Source organism: Adiantum capillus-veneris, chromosome 17, assembly GCF_014529385.1.
Source record: "Adiantum capillus-veneris isolate H3 chromosome 17, ASM1452938v2, whole genome shotgun sequence".
Taxonomy (NCBI): Eukaryota; Viridiplantae; Streptophyta; class Polypodiopsida; order Polypodiales; family Pteridaceae; genus Adiantum; species Adiantum capillus-veneris.
In genome coordinates, this window is record NC_140947.1 from 23829409 (window position 1) to 23855256 (window position 25848).

Here is a 25848-nt window from a genome sequence, read left to right on the forward strand (position 1 = left end):
ATAATTGGTGTAGCCCGTTTTAGCCGCTGCTAACAAATCCCTAAATTCCTCCGAAGATGTGGCTCCACAAAGAAGGCGGACTAAACGATCGCCAACTCCTCCGAAGAGGAAATGTTTAACCCATAGTCCTTCTCCTCGTCACTTCAAAAATGAAGAGAGGAAACAAAGGAAGAAAAGGGCAAGAAAGAGGTCACCCTCTTCTCCTTCTTCTTCACCTTCCTCCTCTTTTGACAAAGCAATAGTTATTCTCCTAGAGAATACAAGAGGGGAGGACATCGCAAATCTTACCCTGCATGGCAAAGGTCACAAAATCTAAACAAGTTTAAAGAGGGAGGAAAGAGTATCTCTTTTCTCACCTATGATGGCACCTTTGGTGCTACTAACAAAGTATTGGCCTTCATCTAACAATTTGATACGGCCTTTGGAGACGATGGCTTCACGGAGTCCTCCAAGCTACAACATGTAGCTATGCACTTCCAAAAATTGCCTCGTCAATGGTAGGCTAGCCGTTGTGGCAACGGCGAAGCCTCAAAGACATGGAAAACTCTACGAGTTTGCATCATGAAGAAATTTCTTGCAAGTGATGCAAAGGACAAAGTGCTTACCAAACCCTGAAGTTTAAAGCTTCTCTCACATGAGTCTGTCCACAAATATGTGGATAAGTTTTTGGATTTACATCTCAAGGCTACTATCTTTCAAAAGATAGACTTTGCCGAGCAAAAGCAAAAAAATTTTGCGGGATTACCCAAAGAGATGGCCGAGTATGTCAACTCTCAACGGCCTGGTTCTATCACCAAATTAATCCCCCACACCATGGTTGCTTCGCGCATCAATTTCCAACAAGGGGCTAGACGGAATATCAAGCTCATGGAAAATAAAGACAAAAGTGATGCCAAGGGGAAAACCAATGCCCAAAATTCTTACCAAGGCTATTCTAACAACAACAACAATCGATCCAAGGAGAAGGGAGTTTACAAAGGTAAATATAAACTCTCTCCTAAAGAGCTAGAAGCTTTTAGTAAGGACCACAAATGTTTGAAGTATGGGGAGCAAGGCCATGGTTATCATCCTTGCCCCAAGAGAATCGCCCGCAATGAGACTCCTAGAGCCTCTATGTTTGAAGCTCCAAAAGAGGATGCTCATTGCCAAGGATTTCTCATTTCCTATGCTTGAGGAAAGATGCAAGAGCATGATGCCTTTATTTGTTGACCCTGGTTCAACTCACAACTTCATATCCACGGAGTTGACCACCAAGTTAGGCATACAAGCCACGAGATGGGAGATGCATTGAACGCCAATGGAGCTATCAAGGGACAAGACATCTTAGTTACTTTCTTAATTAGAAAATTAAGGCTTCATGTCCAAAGCTATGTGGACAAAAAGGATTTCCTATCTCCCTCTCAAACATGAGAATGTTATCGTTGGGACACCATGGTTTAACCGCATGGCTTCTAACATGAATTTCCTTGAAAGAAGAATCTACTTCACCTACAAGGAAAAGAGCATGTACATAGATGCTAATGAGTCGGGGAACACCATATCCTTGCAAGGGAATCAAGAGGAATTATAGTTGTCTAATTTCCTAAATGGATCCCAAGTTGTTTTCATTGATGTCATCCCTAGTGAGCTACCTCTAAAATGAGGGATGATGACCATGCAATTGAGCTCCTACTAGGAAGCTCACTGCCTAACAAGCCTCCTTATGGGTGAAAGCATGTATAGGTGGCCTGGAAAGTAATGTCATTCCTTTTTTGTGCTTAAAAGTGGGTGTTTTAAAAGTGCTTCAAATCTCAAAAAGAATATCACGCTCCTAAGGTACGTAAATTAAGTCTCCTAACGTACCACAATTAATGAGACTAAATGTAAGTTACTACTGAACACTGGATTATTGTCCGCCTCTTCTTTCCCGCTACAACCTGTCTGAGCTTTCTCTCTGCTTTGAGTTTTCTTTGTCTCCGAGATCTCTCTTGGAGCTCTATCTAGCTCCTCTGTCTCTCTCTCACAGAGCTCTTGCTGAGCTTTCTGTATCGCTCACCCCCCTCTCTCTCTCTCTTTCTCTCTCTAAGCATGGATACTCTTGTGTATGAGCTCGCGCTCATCTCTCTCTCTCTCTCACCACTCTTTCTCTCTCTCTCACGAACTCTATCTCTATAGGTTCCTCTTCTACTTGATGATTCTTGAGGTATGTAAACACTTATTATGCTTTGTTAGTATCTTGCTAATTAGTGCAAGAAGTGCCATGTATTAATTAAAACTATAGAGTGTAGTTATAATTTGTATTGTATTTCTTGTAGAGCAATCCTTTGAAAGTACTGCAACAATGGAGCACAATGAAGAACTGTCTATCAGCTCATCGTCATTGAGTAGAGAAGATCAACTTCAGCGCAAAAAATTAATGAGGGAATATTGGGCTGCTCAGAAACGAAAGCAACGTAAGGCAACGGTCAACTTTGTGACGGAAAGCAATACGGGGAGATGGATGAAAGAAAGAAACGAAGGATATGTCAATCTATGGTACAACACTTTGATACATTAACCGTGGGAATGGATGCAAGTGGTAGGAAGGAAATCTTTGATAAACTTCTTCAACATCCTTGCTTCCTTACTATGCAGAGTAAATCCAAAGAGTTGGAAGCAACACTTTGAATCATGTGAAGGTCCCAAGATCTTCCGACGAGTTTTTTGTGAAGAAATCAGCAATGTTGATGTTGGTTAATGGTGGAAGCACGGAGAAAAACACTGACATGAGCATACCGCAAGCTGCCAAGCTTATGGGGATCCACAAAAGAAACTTATATTCAGCCAAACATCACTTAATAGTGTCAAGTGAATCCGATGGTTCGTTCCCTGCATCTGCGTGTCATAGAGATGATGCACGGAGAACTCACATCACTCAAACTGTTAAAGACATAGTCTTTCAATTTTGGATGGATGAGACGAGGGTGTCCCCCAACAAGAAAGATGTTTGCAGTAAGAGACTAGCTAGATGTTCATATGTAAAGCATCCAATCCACCTTCTTGAGGAGCCTCAGGTAATTGATATATTTTTTTAGCACTTTTTATTGGTGCTACAACTCATATTTCTGCTACAACATTATGTTTCTATACCACTTTTTATTGGTGCTACAACTCATTACTGCCACAACATTATGTTTCTATACTTCTTTTTATTAGTGCTACAGCTTGTTTTGGTGTTTTTCACCACTTTCTAGTGGTGCTGCAACACTTAAAAGTGGTGAAACATTACTATACTGGTCTCTAATTGTATCTGAACCACTTCTAAAATTTGATCAATAGTTCTAAATGTTTTTGAAGCACTTTTACTTGTGTTTCCACACCACTTTTTAGTGTGTTTGAACCAGTTTTTAATGTTTTGCAGTAGGTTTTAATGTTTAAGAAACAATTTTTACTAGAAATGCACCAACGCTTCACCGTAAACCCTACAAAGTGGTGTTCACCCACTAAAAAGTGGTGTTTACCCAATGCTAATAGAGGTGTTTTACAAACTCGTAGGGGTGTTATAGGTGCAAACGTTTTTGGTGGTGCAGCTCACTTTTTCCAAGTGATGTAGCAGCTTTTAGTCATGGTGCAATAGTTATAGTAGTGCTATAGACTTTTTACTGCTGCTGCACGAATGGTTCCCACCACCTTATGATGGTAACCAAAACCATATTAGTGGAGTTTGAACACATTTTGTTAGTAAACACTTACAAGTGCTGTCACACCACAATGAAGCGGTGCACACAACACTTACACGTATAAAAACCACTTTCACGTGGTGTCTGACCGCATTCAAGTGGTGAGAAGCCACTTTCATGTGCTAAGTCACTACGTCAGTCCATCACTCCATGCAAGTGGTGAGGCACCACTCCCAAGTGGTGTGACACCACTTTCAAGTAGTAACTAAAACCTTGTCACTGCAATCAAGCGGAAATTTCCCGCTTTCAACTGCTAGAAACCGCATTCAAGTGACCAGAAAACGCGTTAAAGTGGTGACTGCCCACTTTGAACTAGTTTCTCACCACTCTCAAGTGGTCATCAAGTGGTGAGACACCACTTTCACGTGCAAAGTCACTACGTTAGTCATCACTCCATGCAAGTGGTGAGACACCACTCCCAAGTGGTGAGACACCACTTTCAAGTGGCCAAACACTGCATTCCAATGACCAGAATCCGCGTTCAAGTGGTGACTGCCCACTTTGAACTAGTTGCTCACCATTCTCAAGTGGTCATCAAGTGGTGAGATACCACTTTCAAGTGGTAGCTTAAACCTTGTCACTGCAATCAAGCGGCAAGCTGCTGCTTTCAAGTGTCCAGACACCGCATTCAAGTGACCAGAATCAGCGTTCAAGTGGTGACTGCCCACTTTGAAGTAGTTGCTCACTAATTTCAAGTGGTCCTCAAGTGGTGAGACACCACTTTCATGTGCTAAGTCACTACGTCAGTCATCACTCCATGCAAGTGATGAGGAACCACTCCCAAGTGGCGAGACACCACTTTCAAGTGGTAGCTAAAACCTTGTCAGTGCAATCAAGCGGCAAGTTCTCGCTTTCAAGTGGCCAGAAACCGCATTCAAGTGACTAGAATCCGCGTTCAAGTGGTGATTGCCCACTTTGAGCTAGTTGCTCACCACTCTCAAGTGGTCATCAAGCACTTTTCACAAGAGCTCCTCCACTTCCAAATTGTGTTGGACCACTATCTAGTTCTAATGCTGGTCTGTCACCTAGTATTTTGTCCCTCCTAGCTACTTTTTAAGTGCTAGATTTTAATTGGTGACTGGCCACTTTGAACTAGTCGCTCACCACTCTAAAGTGGTCATCAAACACTTTTCACAAGAGCTCCTCCACTTTCAAGTTGTGTTGGACTACTATCTAGTGCTAATGCTGGTTTGTCGCCTAGTATTTTGTCCCTCCCAGCTACTTTTTAAGTGCTAATTCTGAACTTCCCCAGAACCTTCACACCACTATTAAATTGTCCTCACACAACATCTTAATATTCTACCTTTTTGTATGGTTACTAGTTTCTACACTAATTTGTATTTGTGGTGCATTATTTTCACAGGTAAAACAATACTACTGAATGTATCATTACTAGTTTTTAGTGGTGCACACCAGTTTTTAGTGATATAGAATCACTTTTTAATGTTTTGAAACAATTTAACCAGTTTTGAATGCTAAGTTTATTTTTCACATTTGTATACATGTATATTGCAAATGGAGCTTTATTTAAGATTCAAGACAAAGTATGCAGATATTCAGATTTCGCAACGTTGCTTCGAGTCTATGAAACCCTTCTTTGTCCGAAAATTGAGGGATCTCTACACCTGCTGTTGTATTGTGCATGTACAAATGATTTTCCTTAAAGAGACAGTAAATCACATGCGGACTCGAAGTTTTGATCTTCATGGTTCTTGCTGCATGTGCAACTGCCCTATATGCCTTCATCATGATGAAGTTGTCAACCATGAATGTCTTGCATACAAAAATGCAATTATGAGTACCACTTCACTGTTGGAGTCTATACTCTGCCCTATACTTGCAGAACATAGTTTCCATAGCTACCAATGCTTAATGGGAACATGCAATGCATGCGGTGTAGGTAATATTTCCAAGAGAAGAAGTTGAGCAGAGTAAGCAAGTATGTGTGAATTTTTTTGAAATATAGTGGGTGCTACTGGATTAAACAATGAAGGTAGAAAGAGCACTGTGAAAGACATTGTCCACAAGAAAATGCTGCCTAGAGAACTTTTGCGAGTGTACCAAGACCACTTGAAGAAGTATGTCACTCACAATTTTATATTTAGGTGGCAGGCACAATAGTTCAAGGACTGCATTTCTTTGTTTCCAGATGATGTGGTTGTCTCTGTCATTGACTTTGCAGAGAACTACTCCTTCAAGGAGCAAAATGAGATCCAGTCAATGCATTGGTACACTAAGCAGGTCACTATCTTTGTTCTGATTACTTATTTCCGCATTGCATCAGGTGCGACCATGCACTTTTTTGTCTCAGATGATAAACAACATGACACCTTATTTGTGCAGCATGCTTTTCTCTTACATGCTCAATGGTTGAGAGATCAAGGGCTAAGCTTTAAAAAACATTGGGTTTGGTCAGATGGCACAGCTTCAGAATTTAAAGCAAAGCAACCGTTTTACTTTGTTGCTAGATATTGGAGCCTTACTGGAATGGAAATGAATTGGGATTTTTTTTGCTCAGGACATGGAAAGGGGGAACATGATGGGGCTGGGGCTGTCATTAAAAGGGCTCTAACTCATGAGCAATTGAAGCAAAATAGCGTGCGGTTGACTTGTGAATTTGAAGTTGTCTCTTTTTTGAGAATGCATGTCATGCTTTTGTTTTCCTTGCAGGCTTGGCCATTGGATAAGGTGTATGAACAGATCAAATGTGGAGACGTGGCAATATCACACTTTGGAGACACTTGCTAATGATTCCCAGTCATACAGAGACTCAGATGATGAGGAGTTCCATGGTGCCACTTATGCAGGTCATTATGACTCCTTAAGCGATGCTCTCACACCTGGAGACAATTTCGCTGTCACTTCTGAAGAGAATAATGAGGAGGCTGTTGACTTCTACATTTTGAAGTGTGTAGTATCTAAGGGCCTAACAACTAACGAGCAAATTGATGCATGGGGCAACAAGATAGAGAAGCATACTTATATGGTCACGGGCCATTGGTATAAATCCCTACAAGCAAACTTGTATGAGCTGTGGGATAACAAGCCCGTAGTTTTCATATATTCCCACTTGATAAGGGAAATAAAGTTCCCTATGGAGCCTGTAGTGCTCAATGGCATAGGAGAAGTGTTTGAACTTTCCAATGAAAACCATGAGGCAATATACAATAGCATGCCCTTTGAATTGTAAATCAAATCTGATTTTATATCATCTAGTGAAAGATTGAACAAGATGGAATTGGTGTAAACGTACGATGGAATTGACATGTTGGTTTTTGAGAATGCTTCACCACTCCCCCCTCCCCCCCCAAACATCACCACTAAAAAGTGTTGCAGTTCCAAAAAAACTCAATAAAAATTTACCATTTTTAGTGGTGCTAAAGTGGTTTAGCACCACTAAAAAGTGGTTAAGAATGCTTCACCACTCTCCCCGAACATCACCATTAAATGGTGTTGCAGTTCAAGAAAAACTGTTGCAATAACACAATAAAAATTTAACCACGTTTTAGGGGTTTAGCACCACTAAAAAGTTGTTCTGAGACATTCAAAAGTGTAGAGACATGTATAGTACAGAGACATGTAAAGTGCCAGAACTTCTGTATATTACAAAAAGTATATTACAACAATTATCCAGAAACCTCTACATATCCACAAAGAATGTACAATATATAACGTTTCTTAAATTACAGATGTACAATCTCACATCTCCATTTATAACAAAGTGCTCAAAGACTAGCCTCAAAAGTTCATCTTTGGGATTGCTGATGGGGTTTGCCTTTGTATACTCCAGAGAATTGGGGGTTGATGCCCATCTGCACAGCCATGGCAATAGTGTGTGCGTGAGGTAATCAGGGTCTTGGTTTTCATCAAGAGGATCAAAGGTGGGTGGACATATACAGTTGTCCCAGACATTGTGCATATTTTTATATCTGGAGTCATCTACCAGCAATGTCCGAGAGGAGCATATTCTGGAAACTTGTTCCAAACATGGTAAAGGGGCTTGAAAGACACAGGTTCACCTGCAAGGTCTCTTGGAGCTCCAGTAATCTCTTCAAAATACGACCACTTCTCACATTGCTAGTTTGAGAAGAGATCCCTAAAGTAATAAGTCCTATGTTCCCATATGTCTGGCCAACATGTACTGAGGATTAGCTCAATGTTAGCAGCATTACAAGTGCTCCAAATCATTGCATCTGCTATTTGCCTCAAATCCCAAACAAATTGCTCAACATCTCTACGGTAGTAGATCCACAACTTCTCATCCACTCGTTTTAGTTTAACTCTGTCGGAAGCTGGACGTGGAGGGTGTTTAAGTTGTCTAGTCTTTGGATCGCGTTTGCTTACATCTCATTTCACGAATAGTCCATCGAGATCAAGGATGATGAGCTTTTTGATCTTGCAGAGATTCGAAACAAGATATCCCCATCCTGGGCAGTTTGGCAAAATCTCCTCAATTTCGGGGCAAACTGTTGGTTCCTAGTCTTCCTCTACTTTATCTGGTGTTACATCTGCATCTTGCTCTGCATCCTGCTTAGTTGCTATGTCTTCAACCTTCTCATTTGGTTCTTGAACATCTCCAATCCAGCTAAGTTGTACCATAGACAAGTACCATGCCTTGAAAACCTCAATCAAGCTGACATATTAACCTTATTGATTTCCATTTCATTAATTTCCTGAACTTCTATGGCAACAATAGTCCACTTGGCAGGAGATACTGGAGAAAAAATAAGCTCTACTTGAAGATGCTCATGATGATATTGGAAAGAACAATAAATAGACAGTCAATGAACAATATGAGTACAATAAATAGACAATCAATGAGCAATAAACAACTAGTGAATGAAAAATAAATCCGTCATTTCGTTATCATCAAAATGAGGGTACAAAGACCAAATTACAAAGAGGCTACAAAGCACAAAAGTTTAATAGGGGCTACAGAAGTTTCTTGCGGGACTTTGGTTTGGGAGGTTTAAGATTGGGTGCTTGGAGGTTAGTCTTTTTCCGATCAGATGAAGGCTCCTTGGATTTTTTACCTCCTGGAGTAGGCTCTGGAGGCTCAGATGCAACCTTAGCTTTTTTCTTTGGTGTGGCGCGCTCTTCAGTGTTTCTCCTCTTTTTCCTACGCCCCAAAATCCTTGTACAAACATCTGAAATAATAAGATCCGCGTCCTCATCAGACAAGTTCACTGTTGTATCCTTTTCAATTGTCTTCTCAGACGATTTTTCAGCGTCCTCTACGTCCTTGTTCATTGCAGGTTCTGGCTTCAGAAGCACCTCGGTTGACTAATTCTTGGATGCGTCACCTTGAGCTCCCACTACATTTGCTCTTTTTTCAGCCCTTTTTTTCTGCCTTTTGTTAGTCCGGAGTGTCTTCACCTGCTTGTTTTTGGGATGCATTCTTATCCCCGCACCCACCACACATGCTATCAATATTGGGCTTGCATGATGACCCAGCTTGGGAGTGTGCTACATAAAAGACAATGTAATAATACTCAATATTAAGTTATGTGAACATTCAAATTAAGAGAAGAATGTTCCATAGAATATTACCAATTCCATCAATAGGAGATCCAAAGATGCCTTCCATTGGATCTTTCTCTGCAATTACATGGAGAAAAGAAACAAAATGGTCAAGAAATGAATCTACAATCAGCTTCATATCATAAGGTATAAAAACATCGATTACCTGTACCAACATGCTCATCCATGTTTGCCTCTCCAGGTGCCAGCAGCTTCAAAGCATCTTTTAAAGGTTCCTCGCATCCATGAAATAGACACTGGCCGGCAGACACTTGCCTCTCCAGGTGCCAGCTTCAAAGCATCTTTTAAAGGTTCCTCACATCCATGAAATAGACACTGGCCGGCAGACTTACAGGCAATTACAAAACAAAGTGGGTGATACAGATGTTGACACCGGAGCATGTAGACACCGGTAACAACAGTCTGCATGATAGACATCCCACAAGCAACACAATCACCTAACTGCACACAGCTATTGTCCGATCCCAAATGAACAGGCGGCCTGACAGGAAGGATAGGCATTCTTGACTTGAAAAAATTAATAATCGTTTCCACAAATCGAAGATGCCCTGTCGCCACTTCTACTTCCCATAACAAAGTGTCATGCTGACCCTGTAAAAAAATAGCAATGCGACCTTTATAAAACAGTATAAGTGTTTGTGCATTACTTTCAAGAGTCTTCATCACTTTATGTGGTACCACTTAAGAGTGTTATATAAACACATTTAAGTGGTCTTTTACCATATAAAATGGTCTCTAACCATTTTTTTCTAATTAGAGTTTAACCACTTTTAAGTAATATCAACTACTACTAGGTGAATCAATCAAGCTTACATACCTGTAATAACTGTGCTGCCTCTTCACCTAGGTTATCGAGATTGTGCACTTCAATATCAAGTCCCATGTCTTTGAGAGCCTCCTTTCTGATTTGAATCAAGGTCTCAAACTTTGCCATTGCTTCCTTGTTTGGTACAAGCCCAACCTTATGCAACTTGAGTTCCTCCATATCCTTGTTCAGTCTCTCTATGATCTTGGCGGCGCCTCGCATCAAACCAACCTGCTTATCTCTCTTTGTCTTTCATTGATCTAAAGCAATTTTTATTGCTTTGAGACATTGCTGCTTCTCTTTTAACTTTTTAGCAGCATTAGCCTTCATGTTAGAAATAGCTGCTACATCAGCTGTTGACGCAGAAAATGTAGTCGAGGAAACATTTGACATTCCAAATGTTCCCATCGAGCCAAAGGCCTGCTTCTTTAGAAATTCCTCCTTAGCCTACCCTAAAAATTGATGTCCACCTGAGTATGTCTGCCAGTCAAAGCCTATGCCAGTACTGTCAGTGTAATTAGGCATATTTTCTGCATTAAATTTCCACTCGCTTGCAAGACATAGACCGTTTGTGGACCTCCATTTCTCCAATTTTGTATTTAAAGTTTTCTGTTGGCGTAACATTTTGATAACACCTTCAGCATACACAGCCCATGCAACTAAACCTTCAGAATCTTCAGTGCCCTTGCACTCTGCCATGTAAATCCATGTGCAAAATGCATGCCTACCTCGTTGTTTGGGGGAGCTCCCTGATATACTTTGTGGTATAGCAGGAGACATTATTCATACATTTCAGGCCTCAGCCCCTTTAAATGCATCTTCTCCTTTTGGTGGCGCTTGTAAAGCCATACCCTAAGCCACTCCTCATCTGAGAAATCATCATCACATAGGAGCTTCGGATCCTCCCCAACCAAGCATAGCCCATATTTGGTATGAAAATATTCCTTGGTGAAGCAAAATTTTGTTTGAGTGGGTAAGGCCACTCGTGGTACTGTCCACCTCCCTGTAAAAACATATATGAATGCATGTTAGTATGTAATGAGCCATAATTAAACTCTTTTAATCAACAATAAGAAGTGGTTGAAATGATTTCTGCACCATTCTCAGTGGTACTGCAAAATTTTTAAGTGGTGGTGTACCACTAAATGGTTCTCAACCACTTAAAACTGGTTAGGTAACACTTAAAAGTCCTGCTACACCACTATTTGCTGGTGATACATCACCTTTTGGTGTTTCTTCACCACTTTAAAGTGGTGCTCTAGCACATAAAAGTGAGCTGTGAACCACTGTTCACTTGTGCTACACCGATGTGAATTATTATATACAACTTAAAACTGATGCTACACCAATAGAATGTGGTATCTCCTTGTAAAGATTCATCACTTAAAAGCACTTAACCACCACTTTTAGCAAAGATGCAAAACTAAAGATTATTGCACTTTTGTAAAGCATCACTAAAAAGTGGTTCTACAGCACTAAAAGTGGTTGACCATCACGCACCACCACTTAAATGTGATTTGAACCACAAAAAGTGGTGAACACCACTTTATTGGTGTTTACCACTTTATACCAAATAACCTTCAGGTTATGAAGCACCACTTTTCAGTGGTTCGACACACTTTTAAGGTACCGAATAACGTTCTAGTTAAGAAGCACCACTTTATAGTTGTGTTCACCACTTTATAGTGATGTTGATCACTTTATAGTGGTCTTCACCACTATAAAGTGGTGCTTCTTAACTAGAACGTTATTCGGTACCTTAAAAGTGTGTAGAACCACTGCAAAGTGGTGCACCATTGTGATTCTTCGCTTAAAAATGATGCTTCACCACAAAATAGTTAGGGTTTTCCACTGGAAAGTGATGCACCCATTGTATCACCAGTTTTTACTAGAGCCTTACCTCTTTTTAGTGTTGCCCAGCACTTTAAAGTGGTCCAGTATCACTTTTAAGAGATGGTGCACCATATCAACATAACTATGTAGTGATGCAATTATGGTTTCTGCCCAACTTTAAAGGTTGTTGCAGGTGCACCACTTCAACATAGCCTATCAGTGGTGATGTACCTATAAAAAGTGGGGTTCACCCACTTGATATTTACTATTGGTGTGCACACTACTTTTTCCTACTAAAGCAACACTTTAATTGAATCCATGGGGGAAATACCTGCATCTACCCTGCTGAACATTTTGCTTCTTAGGTGTACCCTTGGGGGACTCGGAAGTTCTTTTTGTAGAATGTGTGTGCAAAAAATTCAAAAATTTTACAAGACATAAAACCAATTTTAGAAATGCATGCATGATGCATCTAACCTGTTTTGATAGGCGACTCTCACGTAGAGCTCTTTCCCTTCCTAGGTGTACCCTTGTCAAAGTCTGAAGGTCCTTTTGTAGCCTGGTTCTTCATTCTGAAAAAATCACAAACGCCACATAGATACAACATCAATAGTTAAATGCATTCATGCTTGAACCTGCATGATGCATTCGTATAAGCATGCACACACAGTTGATAAAATCTGCATTCATGCTTCAAGATGCATGATGCTTCAAACTGGATGATGCATTTTTATAAAGCATTCACAAGGGTGATCAATTAGATGTGCACAATGCATATACATTCCAGAAATAAATTCTAAACTCACACATGCATCATTAATAGTCACAATCCACGTTTATCTTGCCACACACTCTTTTTTTTTTTGCAATACCCTCCCCAACAGAGGGCAGACCATATCGCCAGGGGTTGAACCTGGGTCCTTACGCACCCACTCATTCACTTTAACCACTAGGCCAAGCCCCCTTTGGTTATCTTGCCACACATTCAGAGACAAGCATACAACGCTTCTACATCTGCATGAAGCATGTTAAAACATGGATCAATGCTACCTGGAAATGCTACCTAGGAAAACCAGCCACATTCAAATTCAACCAACATTCGAGATAGAATGCTTTAAGCTACATGATGCCACATACCTGTTGCTGCTGCTGTAGGGGATTTTTACTGAAGTTGATGACCAACCCAACAAAAATTACTCCTCCTGAATTTTCTTGTTGTTGTTGTGATGTGGTTGCTTGTTGCTTCGGCTAGCAGAGAAACGCAAAGAAGGGAGGAAAGAGGGAATCAGAAACCTGAATGGCGCGGGCGAGATAGAGAGAGGGGGAAGGAACGAGCGAGACAGAGAGGGAGGGACGAGACTCGAGAGAATATTTTCATTAAGTGCTTGAAAGTACCTTGAGGTGATCATTAATCACTAAGCGCTTTCACTTAGTACACTTCAAATTTTAACCCTTTTTTTCCATAAATTTTTAATTTAATCCCACTGTTTCAAACGCCTAAACCACCCATTTTCTCAACCCCAAAAACTATATACTATATAGTGGCAAAAGCGGTCCACCTATACATGCTTTCACCCTTATCGAGTTTCACAAGTTCAACAAGACAAGATAATGAGGCAAGTGCATGAATTGGTGGAAAAAGGATGGTGAGGTTTAGCTCCTCTCCATTTTGTTCACCATTGCTTTTTAGTGCAAAAGAAAGACGACACATATCACATGTGTGTCGACTATAGAGCACTAAATAAAGATTACTATCAAAATAGATTTCCCGTGCCACGCGTAGAAGATCTATTTGATAATTTATAAAGTTTTGGCTTGAAAAATGCTCCAGATGCATTGAAACTCATGATGGACAAAAATCTTTTGGCCACTCAAATTCTCTTGAGGAGTACAAGCGACACCTCCAGGTAATTTTTTAAGTTGTGAGAGAGAATAAGCTTTTAATTAATCAAAAGAAAAGTGAATTTTTCCTACAAGCGATTCAATAGTTAGGTCACATTATCTCTAAGGATGGCATCCGTATGGATCCAACCAAGTTAGAGATAATAAGAGGATGGCCTAATCCAAGGAATCTACAGGAGGTACGAAGCTTTATAGGTATGTGTGCATACTATAGATGCTTCATAAAAAAAAAATCTCGCTAATAACAGGTCTATTACATTACTTAACAAAAAAAGAACGTTAAGTATTCATGGACTGCAAAAGTGCAAGAAGCTTTTGAGAAGCTTATCTCTCAACGTGTGCTCACACTATTAGACCTCTCAACGACATTTGAGGTCCAATGTGATGCTTGTGGTAATTGCCTTCGAGCTATTTTGCTTCAAGAAGGGCATGTCATAGCATATGAGAATCAAAGACTCGACTTGGATAAGTGAGTATTGGGCAAATACGAAAAAGAGCTACTAGCTATTCTATATGCCCTAAACACGTGGAAACACTATCTCTTGGGGACTCAATTCATCCTACGAATGGATCACAAAGCCTCAAGAAGATCATGACGCAAACCAAGCTCTCCGACAAAAACATGAGGTGGGAAATTTTCCTTTGCAATTTAAATATCATATTGCTCACATTGTTGGCAAGCACAATCAAGTGGTCGATGCACTTTCACAATGACCAACAGTAAATATGGTGTCTATAGAAACTCACAATGATCTATCTTTTATGATAGATGAGTATGCTACTGATCGAAACTTTAAGTATGTAATTACAGCCTTTGCATTAGGGAAGGAAAAAAAAACCATTCACCTTGAAGGATGGTTATCTTCCAAATGGCAATAGGCTATGTGTTACTCACCCATATAATAAGAAAGTCATGTATGAAACCCATACTTCTCCTTATGCGGGGCAAAAAGGGAATCCATAATATACTCTTCAAGGAGTAGATTATGAAATGTATTTATATTGGTCTACCATGAAAAGTAAACATACAAGAGCATGTTTCAAAATGTGTGGTATACCAAAAGTTGAGATTTGATCGAGGGAAGCAACTTGGATTGTTTCAGTCGCTTGACAGGCTTAACAAGAAAACACACTCTATGCCTGTCAAAAATACTATTAAGGCACATCAAATGGCAACCCTCTTTAGATCTCAAATTTTCAAGCATCGTGGATTTCCAACACCCATAGTGTCGGACAAAGATCCTAGAGTGACCAGTAATTTCTAAAAGGGTCTCTTTGAGAATCTAGGAAGTAGATTTTATTTCCCTTTCAATCTATCATCCACAAACGGATGACCAAAGTGAAATAACTAATCTAACGATTCTTGATATACTAAAAGCCTATGTCATGGAAGTAGATCAATGTTCTCAATGATAGAAGTACCTACCTCTTATAGAGTATGCGTACAATGATATTGTACATGCTTCTATGGGAAAAGTACCTTTTGAGGTTAAAGAAGGAAGATCCAAAAGTCCCTTACTACTTAAACTACATGGGAAGATCTTCACTGCTGATGAATATAGCTGAGACTCATAAGAATCTTTTCCAAAGATTAAAGAGGTTATATCCATCTCAAAGAAAAGGAAAAAATGACTACTGCTAATAATCATAAAAGAGCCTTAGCATTTAAGAAACATGATTGGGTCTTGTTCAAGTTTCTCAAGGCTTATCCAAGGCATACTAGGGACAAAAATCCTACGGGCTACCAGGAGTATTATGCTAATCTAGCAAAAAGATACTATGTTCCTTTTTAAATTCTTAAGCCAATCAATGAGACAAATTATCAATGACGATTGGCTCATGCACCATGTTTTCCATGAGAGCCTATGTAAGCCTTACAAAGGAGTGCCATCAAAAGAAGCAATAGTTGCAGACCCTCCAAAAATCAGAGATCAAGTACTTCAATTTGAGTCCATCCTATGACATGAAGATAAGGTATTAAGAAACGGTAAGATTATCTGACGATATCTTATTAAGTTAAAGAATTATCATTTTAAAGATGCTAAATGGATACAAGGAACCTAGCTTAAGGATACTATGAACCTTGTCAATGCTTACAATGTTGCACTAGAGTAAGCATACGAAAATGTTTTAGTCTTATAAGACTAGTTCTCTTTTTATTGTGCACAAATCTAAGAAGTATTCATGCTTAAAATCATGTTTGTGGTGACAACGTCTCCCAAACACCAAGTAGAACTTGTCACTCTACTTTGGAAGTATGATATGGACTAAAGAGCAGACATGATTGCGGCAGTTACGTCTCCCAAGCACCAAATGGATTAGTCCTCCATCTTTGAATGATGTCGAAGGGTAAAAAGGGATCCTCTACCCGCTAAGTAACATGGACTAATGACTAGGCTTTATCTTCTCTACTTCATAGTCGAGGACGACTATGATTTGAAGAGAGAGGTAATGTCTTAAAATATAATATCTAACTTTACCAAATGATTTTCTCATATTAACTGATCATTTAATGTGGGAGAATAAATGGGAACAAGAGTTCGAATAGAGACATGTGCTTCTAGACCTATTTCAACATGGGACCAAAAGGAGAGATGGTTGCATCTCAATAGGGGTCCAAAAGGAAATGGTCTATCAAAGAGCAATGTGCAATAAGTGCTTCTAGACTTACCTCAGCAAGGGACCAAGAGGAGAGATGGTTACATCTCAATAAGGGTCCAAAAGGAAGCAGCCTATCAAAGAGCAATGTGCATCTAATGGAGCTTAAAAGACCTTAGGGTTAGCTTCATTAAAGACCTCCAATGGTTAGTGTTAAAAGTACGTTGACCTTAAGAAAGCTAGGGATGAGCTTGAGATGGGAACCCGACCTGAGCTTGATGACTAAGGTGCTTGAGGTGCTTGTCATGCTTGATGACTAAGATACTTGAGGTGCTTGTCATACTTAATGGGGGGTAAGGTGCTTGAGTCAAAAAGAGACCCTACAAAATGAGGAAGGTGCTTGAGAAGCTTCCCATACATGGGGGGTAAGGTGCTTGAGTCAAAAAGAGACCCACAAATTTAATGAGAAAGGTTCTTGAGAAGCTTCCCATACAGGGGGGGTAAGGTGCTTGAGTCAAAAAGAGACCCTACAAACTTAGTGAGGAAGGTGCTTGAGAAGCTTTCTATGCATAAAAGTCCCAAAGTTAGGAGAATCTTTGACTTAACTTTCCACTCACCCAAAAGACACCCCTTTTTCAAAGGACACATGAGACACATGTCCGACTCTCTCTATGCTTAACCACATGGTGTGCTTGAATGCTAGTGGTTGGGCTAAAGAGGGGTCCAATGAGCTTCTAGCTCCATCCAACAAATATCTAGATATTTTCAAGCTCTCTCTCTCTCTCTCTCTAAGGGGTAAGGAGGACACTTGTCCAAAGACTACCCATGTACTTGAATGCATGCTGCATGTGATTGGCTAGGGGGGAGAGGGGTCCAATGAGCTTGAAACATGTGTAAAGACTACCCATGTACTTGAATGCACGCTGCATGTGTAAAAGATACAACTCGCCCCAAGCAAGCAAGGGGGGTGCTGGGGGGATACACACACACACACACACACACACACACTCATTTTAAAGGAATTCTCACTTGGTGAAATTTGAGGAACTCCACCTCCTTCTCCAAGTTTGTGAGAAGTAAGAGCCTACACCAACACTCTTGGCTATGGAATGCAAATCCAACCAAGAGCCATGATTCAATGCTTAAGCTTGCCATATTCTCCATATTCATTACTATGCTATTATGTATGCTAGCAAGAAGTGTGATGATAAGTGAGGAACTATTTCTTTCTCCTATGGAATGTTTCTTCTTCCTCTTCCCTATCCTCATTCCCCGCTAGCTCTCTCCACCTTCGAAGGTGTTTGAGGCCTTGGGACTGAGGCTTGGGATAGTTAATGCTTTCTACAAAGTTTATGTTATGCTTGTGATGCATGAAGCTTTCCATATTCATTGCATCACATAGGTCACAAGGGACACAAAGATTGTATTGTACCAAGTCTCGTTTGATGGGAGAAACTATAATACAAATGCCTATTGGAGGGGGGACTGGGTCCGTATGAATCCGGTCCTCAACTACTGTCATGTTCTCTAAACTCTCTCTCTCTTGCAAAAGTATTGTTCATGCCAAGTTAACTAAGTACCATGTTTATGTTGCTACCATCAATTAAGTTCACCCTCTATTCTCACAAAGTAATCTCACAAAAGTGCTTCACCCTAATTTCCTAATTCCGCTACTCTCAAAGTTCATAGGCCATTTCCATTACAACTTTAAACCTCTTAATAATTTGCAGAGAATAGGGCTCCTTGAAGAGTGAAAGTCGAGGCACCAAAGGAATGAAAAAGATACCCTTTCTCCTTAGCTTTGTTTGGATGAATCAACGACGTAGCTCGATTGAGTTTCCTTGATGAATTTTGGCAAAGGCTTGGAGCTTCATCGAGATAGTGATAATAATTGTGAATAGAAAGTTTCAGCCTTACAAGAAGATTGGGGAAGGAGCTCGAGGCAAAGACTCTTTGAGATGAACTCCAATTTGGGAAAGAGGGCTTGAAGGCTTTATTCTACACAAGGTCAAATCGACAAATTTATCCCTGGTTTCGAAAAAAATGATATCTGTAGAATAGAGAAGCATCGCGTGAGCACTATGGGCAGCAAGAGTTGAGGGGAACCAACAACATGCAAGTAGATGGGTGCATCAGTAGCTTGGCATGAGTTGCGTAGGGCTGCAAGTTCTTAGTTGAGGCGATGATGGCACACATGGTTGTTGATGCGGGGGCAACACTGAGCGGGAGTAAGCACTTTGGGATAGCAAGCATTGAACAACATATATGGGAGAGTTGAAGACAAGATGCTACAAAGCTAGATGCCTTGCAGTAGAGGCGTTTAGAAGAGATGTTGCAACTAACCGAAGTGCTTGTCAAAATTCAAAGTATGGCAGGCTACTTTATGCAAGTGAGAGAGGAGCTTGTACTACATTAGGGTTGAGATAGGGAATGGTCTGCAAAGTTGTAGGTGTGCATCCAGAGGCGAGAGAAGCCAAGAGGAATAGCAGGTGTGAAAACGGGTTGTAAGGCTTAGAATGCACAACCAAAGGTGAGAGAAACCGAGAGAAAATGGGGTTGGTTGAATGCACCATGAGGGCCGAGGATGAATGCACTGTGAGGGTTTTCATGCAACGTCAGTCGATAAGGCCCGAATTTTCCATAGCCATCCGTAACAAGTTGACTTTGAATTTGTCCTTTGGTTGCCCACCATTCAAGAAAGATTTTGTGTCCCTATGGAATTTGAAGAGCTAGGAAATAAAAAATTACCACCTAATCTAAGATGCTAATGCACAACAATTATATTTTCGACCAAGTGATGAGAGAGTGGAGGGGATCACTCAATCTATCGGAGACAAGTAAAGATGCTCAGGATTGATAAGGCTAAGAAATGACATTAGCCATCTTGTGGCTCTGATAAAACATGTTAGGGTTAGTGTTAAGGAGGGTAAATGTTAGTGGTGTTCATTGTGGATGATTAGTGCAATGGAGTTAATCTCCGAACTAATTAAGGATTAGACTCAATGTATATGCTAAAGGTGATAGCAATGCATTGGATATTATGAACAAGGTACATACTTCTTTTATAGCCCAAAGCAAGGGCTTCTCATGATGAGGTAGGTGTGTGTGAGAGATGACTAAAGGACATACCAAAGTAAGGGCTTCTCATGATGAGGTAGGTGTGTGAGAGATGACTAAAGGATAGAGATCATGGACTTTATTTAATGCAGTCTTCATGTGTAATGGATGTATGTCATGCAAGGCATGTATGCCTCATGGAAGGAGGTAAGAGGGAAATCCCATGGCTAGGATTATCCCTACAATTTGCACACTTGCAAGGTCGATGCTAGGACAACCCTGCTCTTAGGAGATCAATGCTAACCAAAAATATATCAACCATCAAATTTATTGCGAGTCATTAGTTCTCTCCTTCAAAGTCAATTCACAATTTGTTTTTTTTTTTAATATGTAAGAATTTAGTCCATTCAAGAGCCATTCATAGTTTGGATTTCTTTTTAATATGCGAGAATTTATATTAGAAAGAGAAAATATTTTATATGGTCACAAGTCGGAGCTCGATCAACTGGATGGGGGTTAATACTTTTTTTTTTTTTTTTGGAAAAACTCACAATTGTGAGTGGATAGTATTAAGAACATCAGAAATATACACCAATCCTCAAGCTCAGACCGAGCCTTGAGGGCCAAAGGATTACAAGTTTTCTACTTGACAGAGAAACCACTACTAGTCCTAGGCTTTCCTTATTACAAGATGTTATGTATTGTTCTAAACCAGTCCTCTGAGGCTTGTTTACGTCCGATCATGTGGATTGTCACTTTGCTCTCTTGTATGATTTCACAAAAGCTTGCCACAGCTAGATCCCTCTCAAACACGTGGCAATTTCTTGCTTGCCAGATATGGTGAAAGTAGTACCTGATTCCTTGGGTGCAGACGAGAAGAGCAGGACTTCCCAGCCTGTTACTACCAAAGAACAAGTGGATTCAAAGGACATGGGGTTAATACATTTAAAAAAAAGTTTGAATAGCCTTATAAGAAAGGGTCTCAAAAAATAGATACATTTTAATTTTGGTCCGTCGAGACACTCTCAAACATCTGGACATAAGCATCTACAACTTTATTAATATGCTTTTGAAATATATCAAGCTTTACTAGGAAAGATTCAATTGAGTCCACCAACTCACTTTCCCACCCCTAAGAAGGCTTCCACGTGATCAACCACCCCTTCATTACACCTCTTTTCTTCATTACATAAAATCTTCTAAAAGAATATTTTGCCAAGTCAATTTAGAACATTTAATGCTTGCCAAGTAGTTTAGAATTTGTAAATCTTGTTTATCATACCTAGAAGAAATAAATGAATGAAAAATGTCCTCTTTTGCAAACTTGTAGTGCTAACCGATCCCATTGCTTATGCCAATCTTTCGAGCCTTGTCACCTTTCCATACACTTTTGGGGGGTGCACTATGTAATCATGTTAATGCACCACGTGAGTTCAATAGGAGGGAATTTTTAAAGAAAATGTTTTGGGTAAATTAACAGAGATACATTAACAAAAGAGACTTTAATATTACATTTTGAAAAAAAAACCTAAAATTAAGGAGTCATTTTATTAATTTAGACATGTTAAAAAAGAGGATTTTTAAAATACCCTTCGAACGCACGTTATATAGGGTGTTCTCAATGGTGCACCCCTTGAGCACACACTTTTGTGGAGGATAAGGCATCGAAGAGAAGATTCTCTTGGGGACAACAGGTTTTCCCAAAGCATAGAGAATTTCCATTTCCACTTCTAGTTATTTTTATTGAGTCCCCACCTTTTGTTGAGCTTACTACATAGAGAGATTGAAGTGGGTTGTTGAAGCTCGGGGATTGTGTTTATTGGGAGCCATCCTGGCCATTGAAGTTGTCATAAATCCAGACTTGCTCCGCACTCAATCTTTCTCTTGTGACCCTCTAGGAATAGGACGATATGCTAATAGGTAAGTGTCACTCATTGAGGGGCCTCAATTAGAAATAATCTCCATTTCCAAAAAGAACCTACTCTATTTTTATCCCACACATCTTGCCACATCCCCGCAACCCTTTCTTGAAAAGTCTTGAAAAGTCTGTGAGCTTTTCTAACTTCTCGATCTTCCACCTGTATTCAAGACTGACCACCATATACAATCAAACTTAACATTTTTCTAATTGAATTTGTTACGATGGATATCTAGGATGAGGAATGGCTTATATTTGCTCCACGTATGCCACATGCCCTTAACTAGGTCCAAGCCTTTGCATGTAATGGGGAGGAGCAAGTAGGTTTCCCCAAAAAGGCGCTTGGACAAAACAGCATTGCTTGATTTCTTTGTGTATATAGTTCTGCTTTTGGCTAGGACTAGATGATAAGTTTCTTCAAGGACAGCGCTAGATTTTTACCACTATGTTGCATAGTCAATGAAAATACACTACACATATCCGTTCTAACATCTCTATGAACAACAACTAACCGGTTTCTCTCCTTGCTATCCAAGTTTATAGGAGACCTAAATAGGGCTAGAAAAATACATTTTTCCTAACCGAAGAAAATAAGGGAAAACTTGAAATTCTAATGATTTTAAGGTCAAAATTTGAAGATTTTATTGGTATTTACACTAAAACTTGTGTAAATTTACCGGTTTTCTTCAAGGCAAGCTCAAAATCTAACCGGGATTTTACAATTTTAACCGGTTAAAATACACTCTACCCCGGTTTTTTTCTAACACTTGACCTAAAAACAATGAAAATTGTGCATGAAACTCCTCTTGAATAAACAAGTCCTTATCTCGCTCACTTCCCAACTCCCCATAAGGGGGCACTATAGATAGTGCACGTTTCATGAGAGGGCACTTGTTTGATTTGGGAGCCACATCTTAAACAAGTGCCACAACAAGGTCACGAGTCCCTCCTTTACTGATTCTCTAGGCCCAGCATGGTCGCCTGAAAAGTCTCACCTTCACATCACTGCCTATATACTTTATGCTCTTTATGTCTCACACTCCCATGGTACTCAAAAGTTTTCGTTATATGTAAAGACATAATCCATGTGTGCATGCCACAAAACACCCCCCCCCCCTTGGGCTCCGGTTGATTCGGAGCTCCCGGGGTGACGGTGGGACGGTGACCACCCGATCTCGGCTAACCATGGCACGGGTCGCGGGGACGCGCGATGGACCCGGTTTGGGGACGACGGACGATGGGACATAGTCCTGACCTATATTTTCTCTTCACCACATCGTCTAGGTACTACGGACGCGTATGGGGGTTTGAGAGCGCCCGGTAACGGGAGTGTCCTCCTCCATTTCATCACATGGAGGTAATCGGGGGAGTCCGCCACGCACGGGGACTCCATGACCCAGTTTCGGGGCCGTCGGCTCGTAGTCGGCGGGTCTCTTCGACGAGCGTCGGCAAGGCGCCTCAAGCGGACAGGTGATCCGTTTTGGACGTTCAAGTACTCCACGCGGAGGTCTTGACTTCCTCTACAAGCTCATCTATGCACATTCACGAACGCGCGCCCAACGCGCTCCTCGTTCGTAGACGAAGGCTGCAGCAGATTCATTGTCGGTTCATTTCGGCAAGCGTCGGCTCGACGCTACACGCGGACGGTATGTCCGACTTGAGTTTCACATGTTGATGATCCTAGTTGATTCTCACCTTGTTTACTGTTAAGCTGACCTGGTTGTGATAGCTAAAATCTATGTTTTGATGATATGCTTTGCACTGGTGTTGTTTTTTCCTTGAGATTTGTTTTGATTACAACATGGTGTGCCTATGTTTTGGCTTCCTTGTTGGCATTTTTGGCTTACACACCCTCGATCTAGCCCTACTATGCCTTCTTCCAGACAAGCGAGGAGAACGCTAACGAAGCAGCACCAGAAGCCGTGTGCCTATCTCCTGAAGACATGTTGTGGAAGTTGGCACGTCAACCAATTTATGAAGGCGCCAAAATATCGACGCTTTGTACTTGTCTGGCGTTTTTGAATCTTCAGTCAGTGAGGCGGTCCGGGGTCCATTTCGGCAATTTTACAAGATAGCCCAAAGTGGCCTGAGAGAGTTCCAAGGGGACCTCTCAGATACGCGCTCAAGGCCCGAATGGTCTCGTTCGCTCGACTTGAACATAAAGACGCTTCTGCACTCAACTAAACTTCAACTCCGCGCGGTGCCACCAAGGCTCCCGTGCGCGTCAAGCTAGACGTGATCTCGGGTCGTTTTCTAGACGAGCCCATCAACGAGCCACCAAAGGGACTCAAGTCAGTGGATGCGAGCCTCCCAGCATGTGAGCTCCAAGTTAAGGGCCATTGGCCTCTTGGTGAATGTGTTCATCTTGAGTGTCCCGGGAGTCCCCGTAACACTTGGTATCAGAGCTAAACCCGCGATTTCCAACGGCGGGACAACAAAAGCAAAGTACGCAAAATCTATTGCCAAGAAGATCACAGATGTGCGAGCCAGCGATGCAAACGCACTGGGTCACCAGGAATGTGACCGGGGTTGCAAAGTAAAGCGACTCCAATGGAATGTGGAAAGCCCGGCGGCAGATGCCCAACCGTGGCTCAAGGAATACACAGAAGACATGCCCAGCAGGGGTACTTCGAGTCGTCAGGATACGTCGGCTCCAAATTTTCTTCGGCGGGGGCTCTAGGTGAAGAGACCCTCCATGCTAACCAAGCAGCAATCAAGAACAAAGCAGCGGCTAGTCATTGGGCAGCCGCGGGGACACAATGCTAAGTGTACCCCCTCAGCTTTCACCTACAATCGGCCTCCAGTTGGATCGGCCCTCAAGATATGCAATTTCTCATCAATCAGGCTCGTCAGGAGTTGACCAGCACCTTGTGAAGAGGTAAGCGGACCCGGAGTCAATCGTGACTAACAACCATTGAGCTTCAACCTGGTATTGGTAAGGCTTGGCAGAGCGGCCCAAGGTAAGGGACTGACTCATTCAGATACAGCCTTAGTTGTCAACAAGGGCAGCGAGGTGACTTAGCATTGGCACTTCAAGCCTGCGTGGCACAGGCTCAGAGTCACAGTGGCAGTGGCTCAACTTCAGAATGCAGCATATGCGCATAGACCCCTGTGGCAGGGTCACAGGCAGTGTGACAGGCTATCCCTCGTTCAGAACATGCAAACCCAGCATCATCGAGCTAAAGGGTACAAGGAATGAAGACGTACAGGGAGTGTGATCCTTGACATGAACATCGACGGCAAGTGCAGTTGTCTACAAGGGTTTTGAGCCCGAATAGCAATCAAGCTTGGACGGCATCTCCAGCTCAAGACATCACAGGTGGAAAGAAAAGCAAAGCAGTTCAGCGGCCAAGGCCTGGGAACCTAGCCGTCATAGCAGCGGAGCTAAGTGTAGCTCTCACCAGAATCACCTGGGCAAGCCCTCGTGAGAAATCGGAACAATAGCGCCGTGGATGGAGGGCGTGTTAGGAATACTCCACCCTCATGCATATTTGGGGCAGGAACCTAAGGACTGGCTTGAGGCCACTTCAGAGGAAGTGGGCACAGGTACAAGGATACTACCACAAAATGTATCAACCGACAAAGGACACAACGAAGCCGCGAGCTACAAAGCACCCGGGATGGGACGGGGTTGCTCATCCTTCTAAGTATCTCCTGGATTGTGTTGGGCGCAGTTCAGAGACGCGGTGACTTGACGTAAGACAACACAAAGCAGCCAGCCACCAGCCAGAGTTTATCCTAAGATGACCAAGGCCTACTTCGGCGCAGTCAGAGCAAAGGAGTAGAGCCAAGGCTTCTTCACCGTGAGGGGACAACGAGATGTCACCCCCAGCATGTAGTCCAGTGGGACTCTCTCGAGGTCAGGCTAGATAGCCCCCTCCAACCAGCAGCGAGGTAGGAGCTAAGGAAGGCCCTCCTCATCATCAGCAAAGACAAGCCGGCAAGGAAAGGCCGCGCTATATCAGCGTGAGGTCGAGAGTACCTCTTGAGGAGAACTCAATCGGCAGGTGAAGGCAAGAAGACCGGATCCTAGCCCCAATCATCAGCAGGTGAGCCAAGCAAGGCAACAATCCCCAACTCAATCAGACGCAAGCAGCAACCAAACATAAGCAGATCTTCACAAGCAGGACCGAGTGCCTGCGGACTATCAGGCTACCATGAGAGCCCCTTCAACACACAAGAGACAGGATCTTCACAAGCAGGACATGTGCCTGCAGACCATCAAGCTATGTAAGAGCCCATTTGCATCAGCCAAGCCGGGGACCCGATTTCGACTCAGGTGGACCGTGCACCAACCAATCAGCGAAGCCGGGGACCCGATTTCGACTCGGGTGGACCGCGCAGCAACCAAACAGCGAAGCCGGGTACCCTGAAGTGGGCAGACCGAGCACCAACCCAAACAGCAAAGCCGGATGACCTTGAAGCGGTGGACCGTGCACATCCAACCCTCGAAGCCGGATGACCCTGAAGTGGTGGACCGAGCACCACAGCGAAGC

At 41.9% G+C, this 25848-nt stretch overlaps 1 protein-coding gene across 1 annotated transcript; it reads left to right on the plus strand.

Moving 5' to 3' along the window:
* Positions 1-23651: 23651 nt before the first annotated feature.
* On the plus strand, positions 23652-24032 carry LOC147436925 (uncharacterized). Its single transcript, XM_086485803.1, has one exon. It carries the CDS (start codon positions 23652-23654, stop codon positions 24030-24032), a length of 381 nt encoding a protein of 126 aa, XP_086341929.1.
* The last annotated feature ends 1816 nt before the right edge of the window (positions 24033-25848 follow it).

Coding starts and splice junctions, on each gene's coding strand:
- LOC147436925 (XM_086485803.1), top strand. CDS start 23,652: ATGCGAGCCTCCCAGCATGTGAGCTCCAAGTTAAGGGCCATTGGCCTC.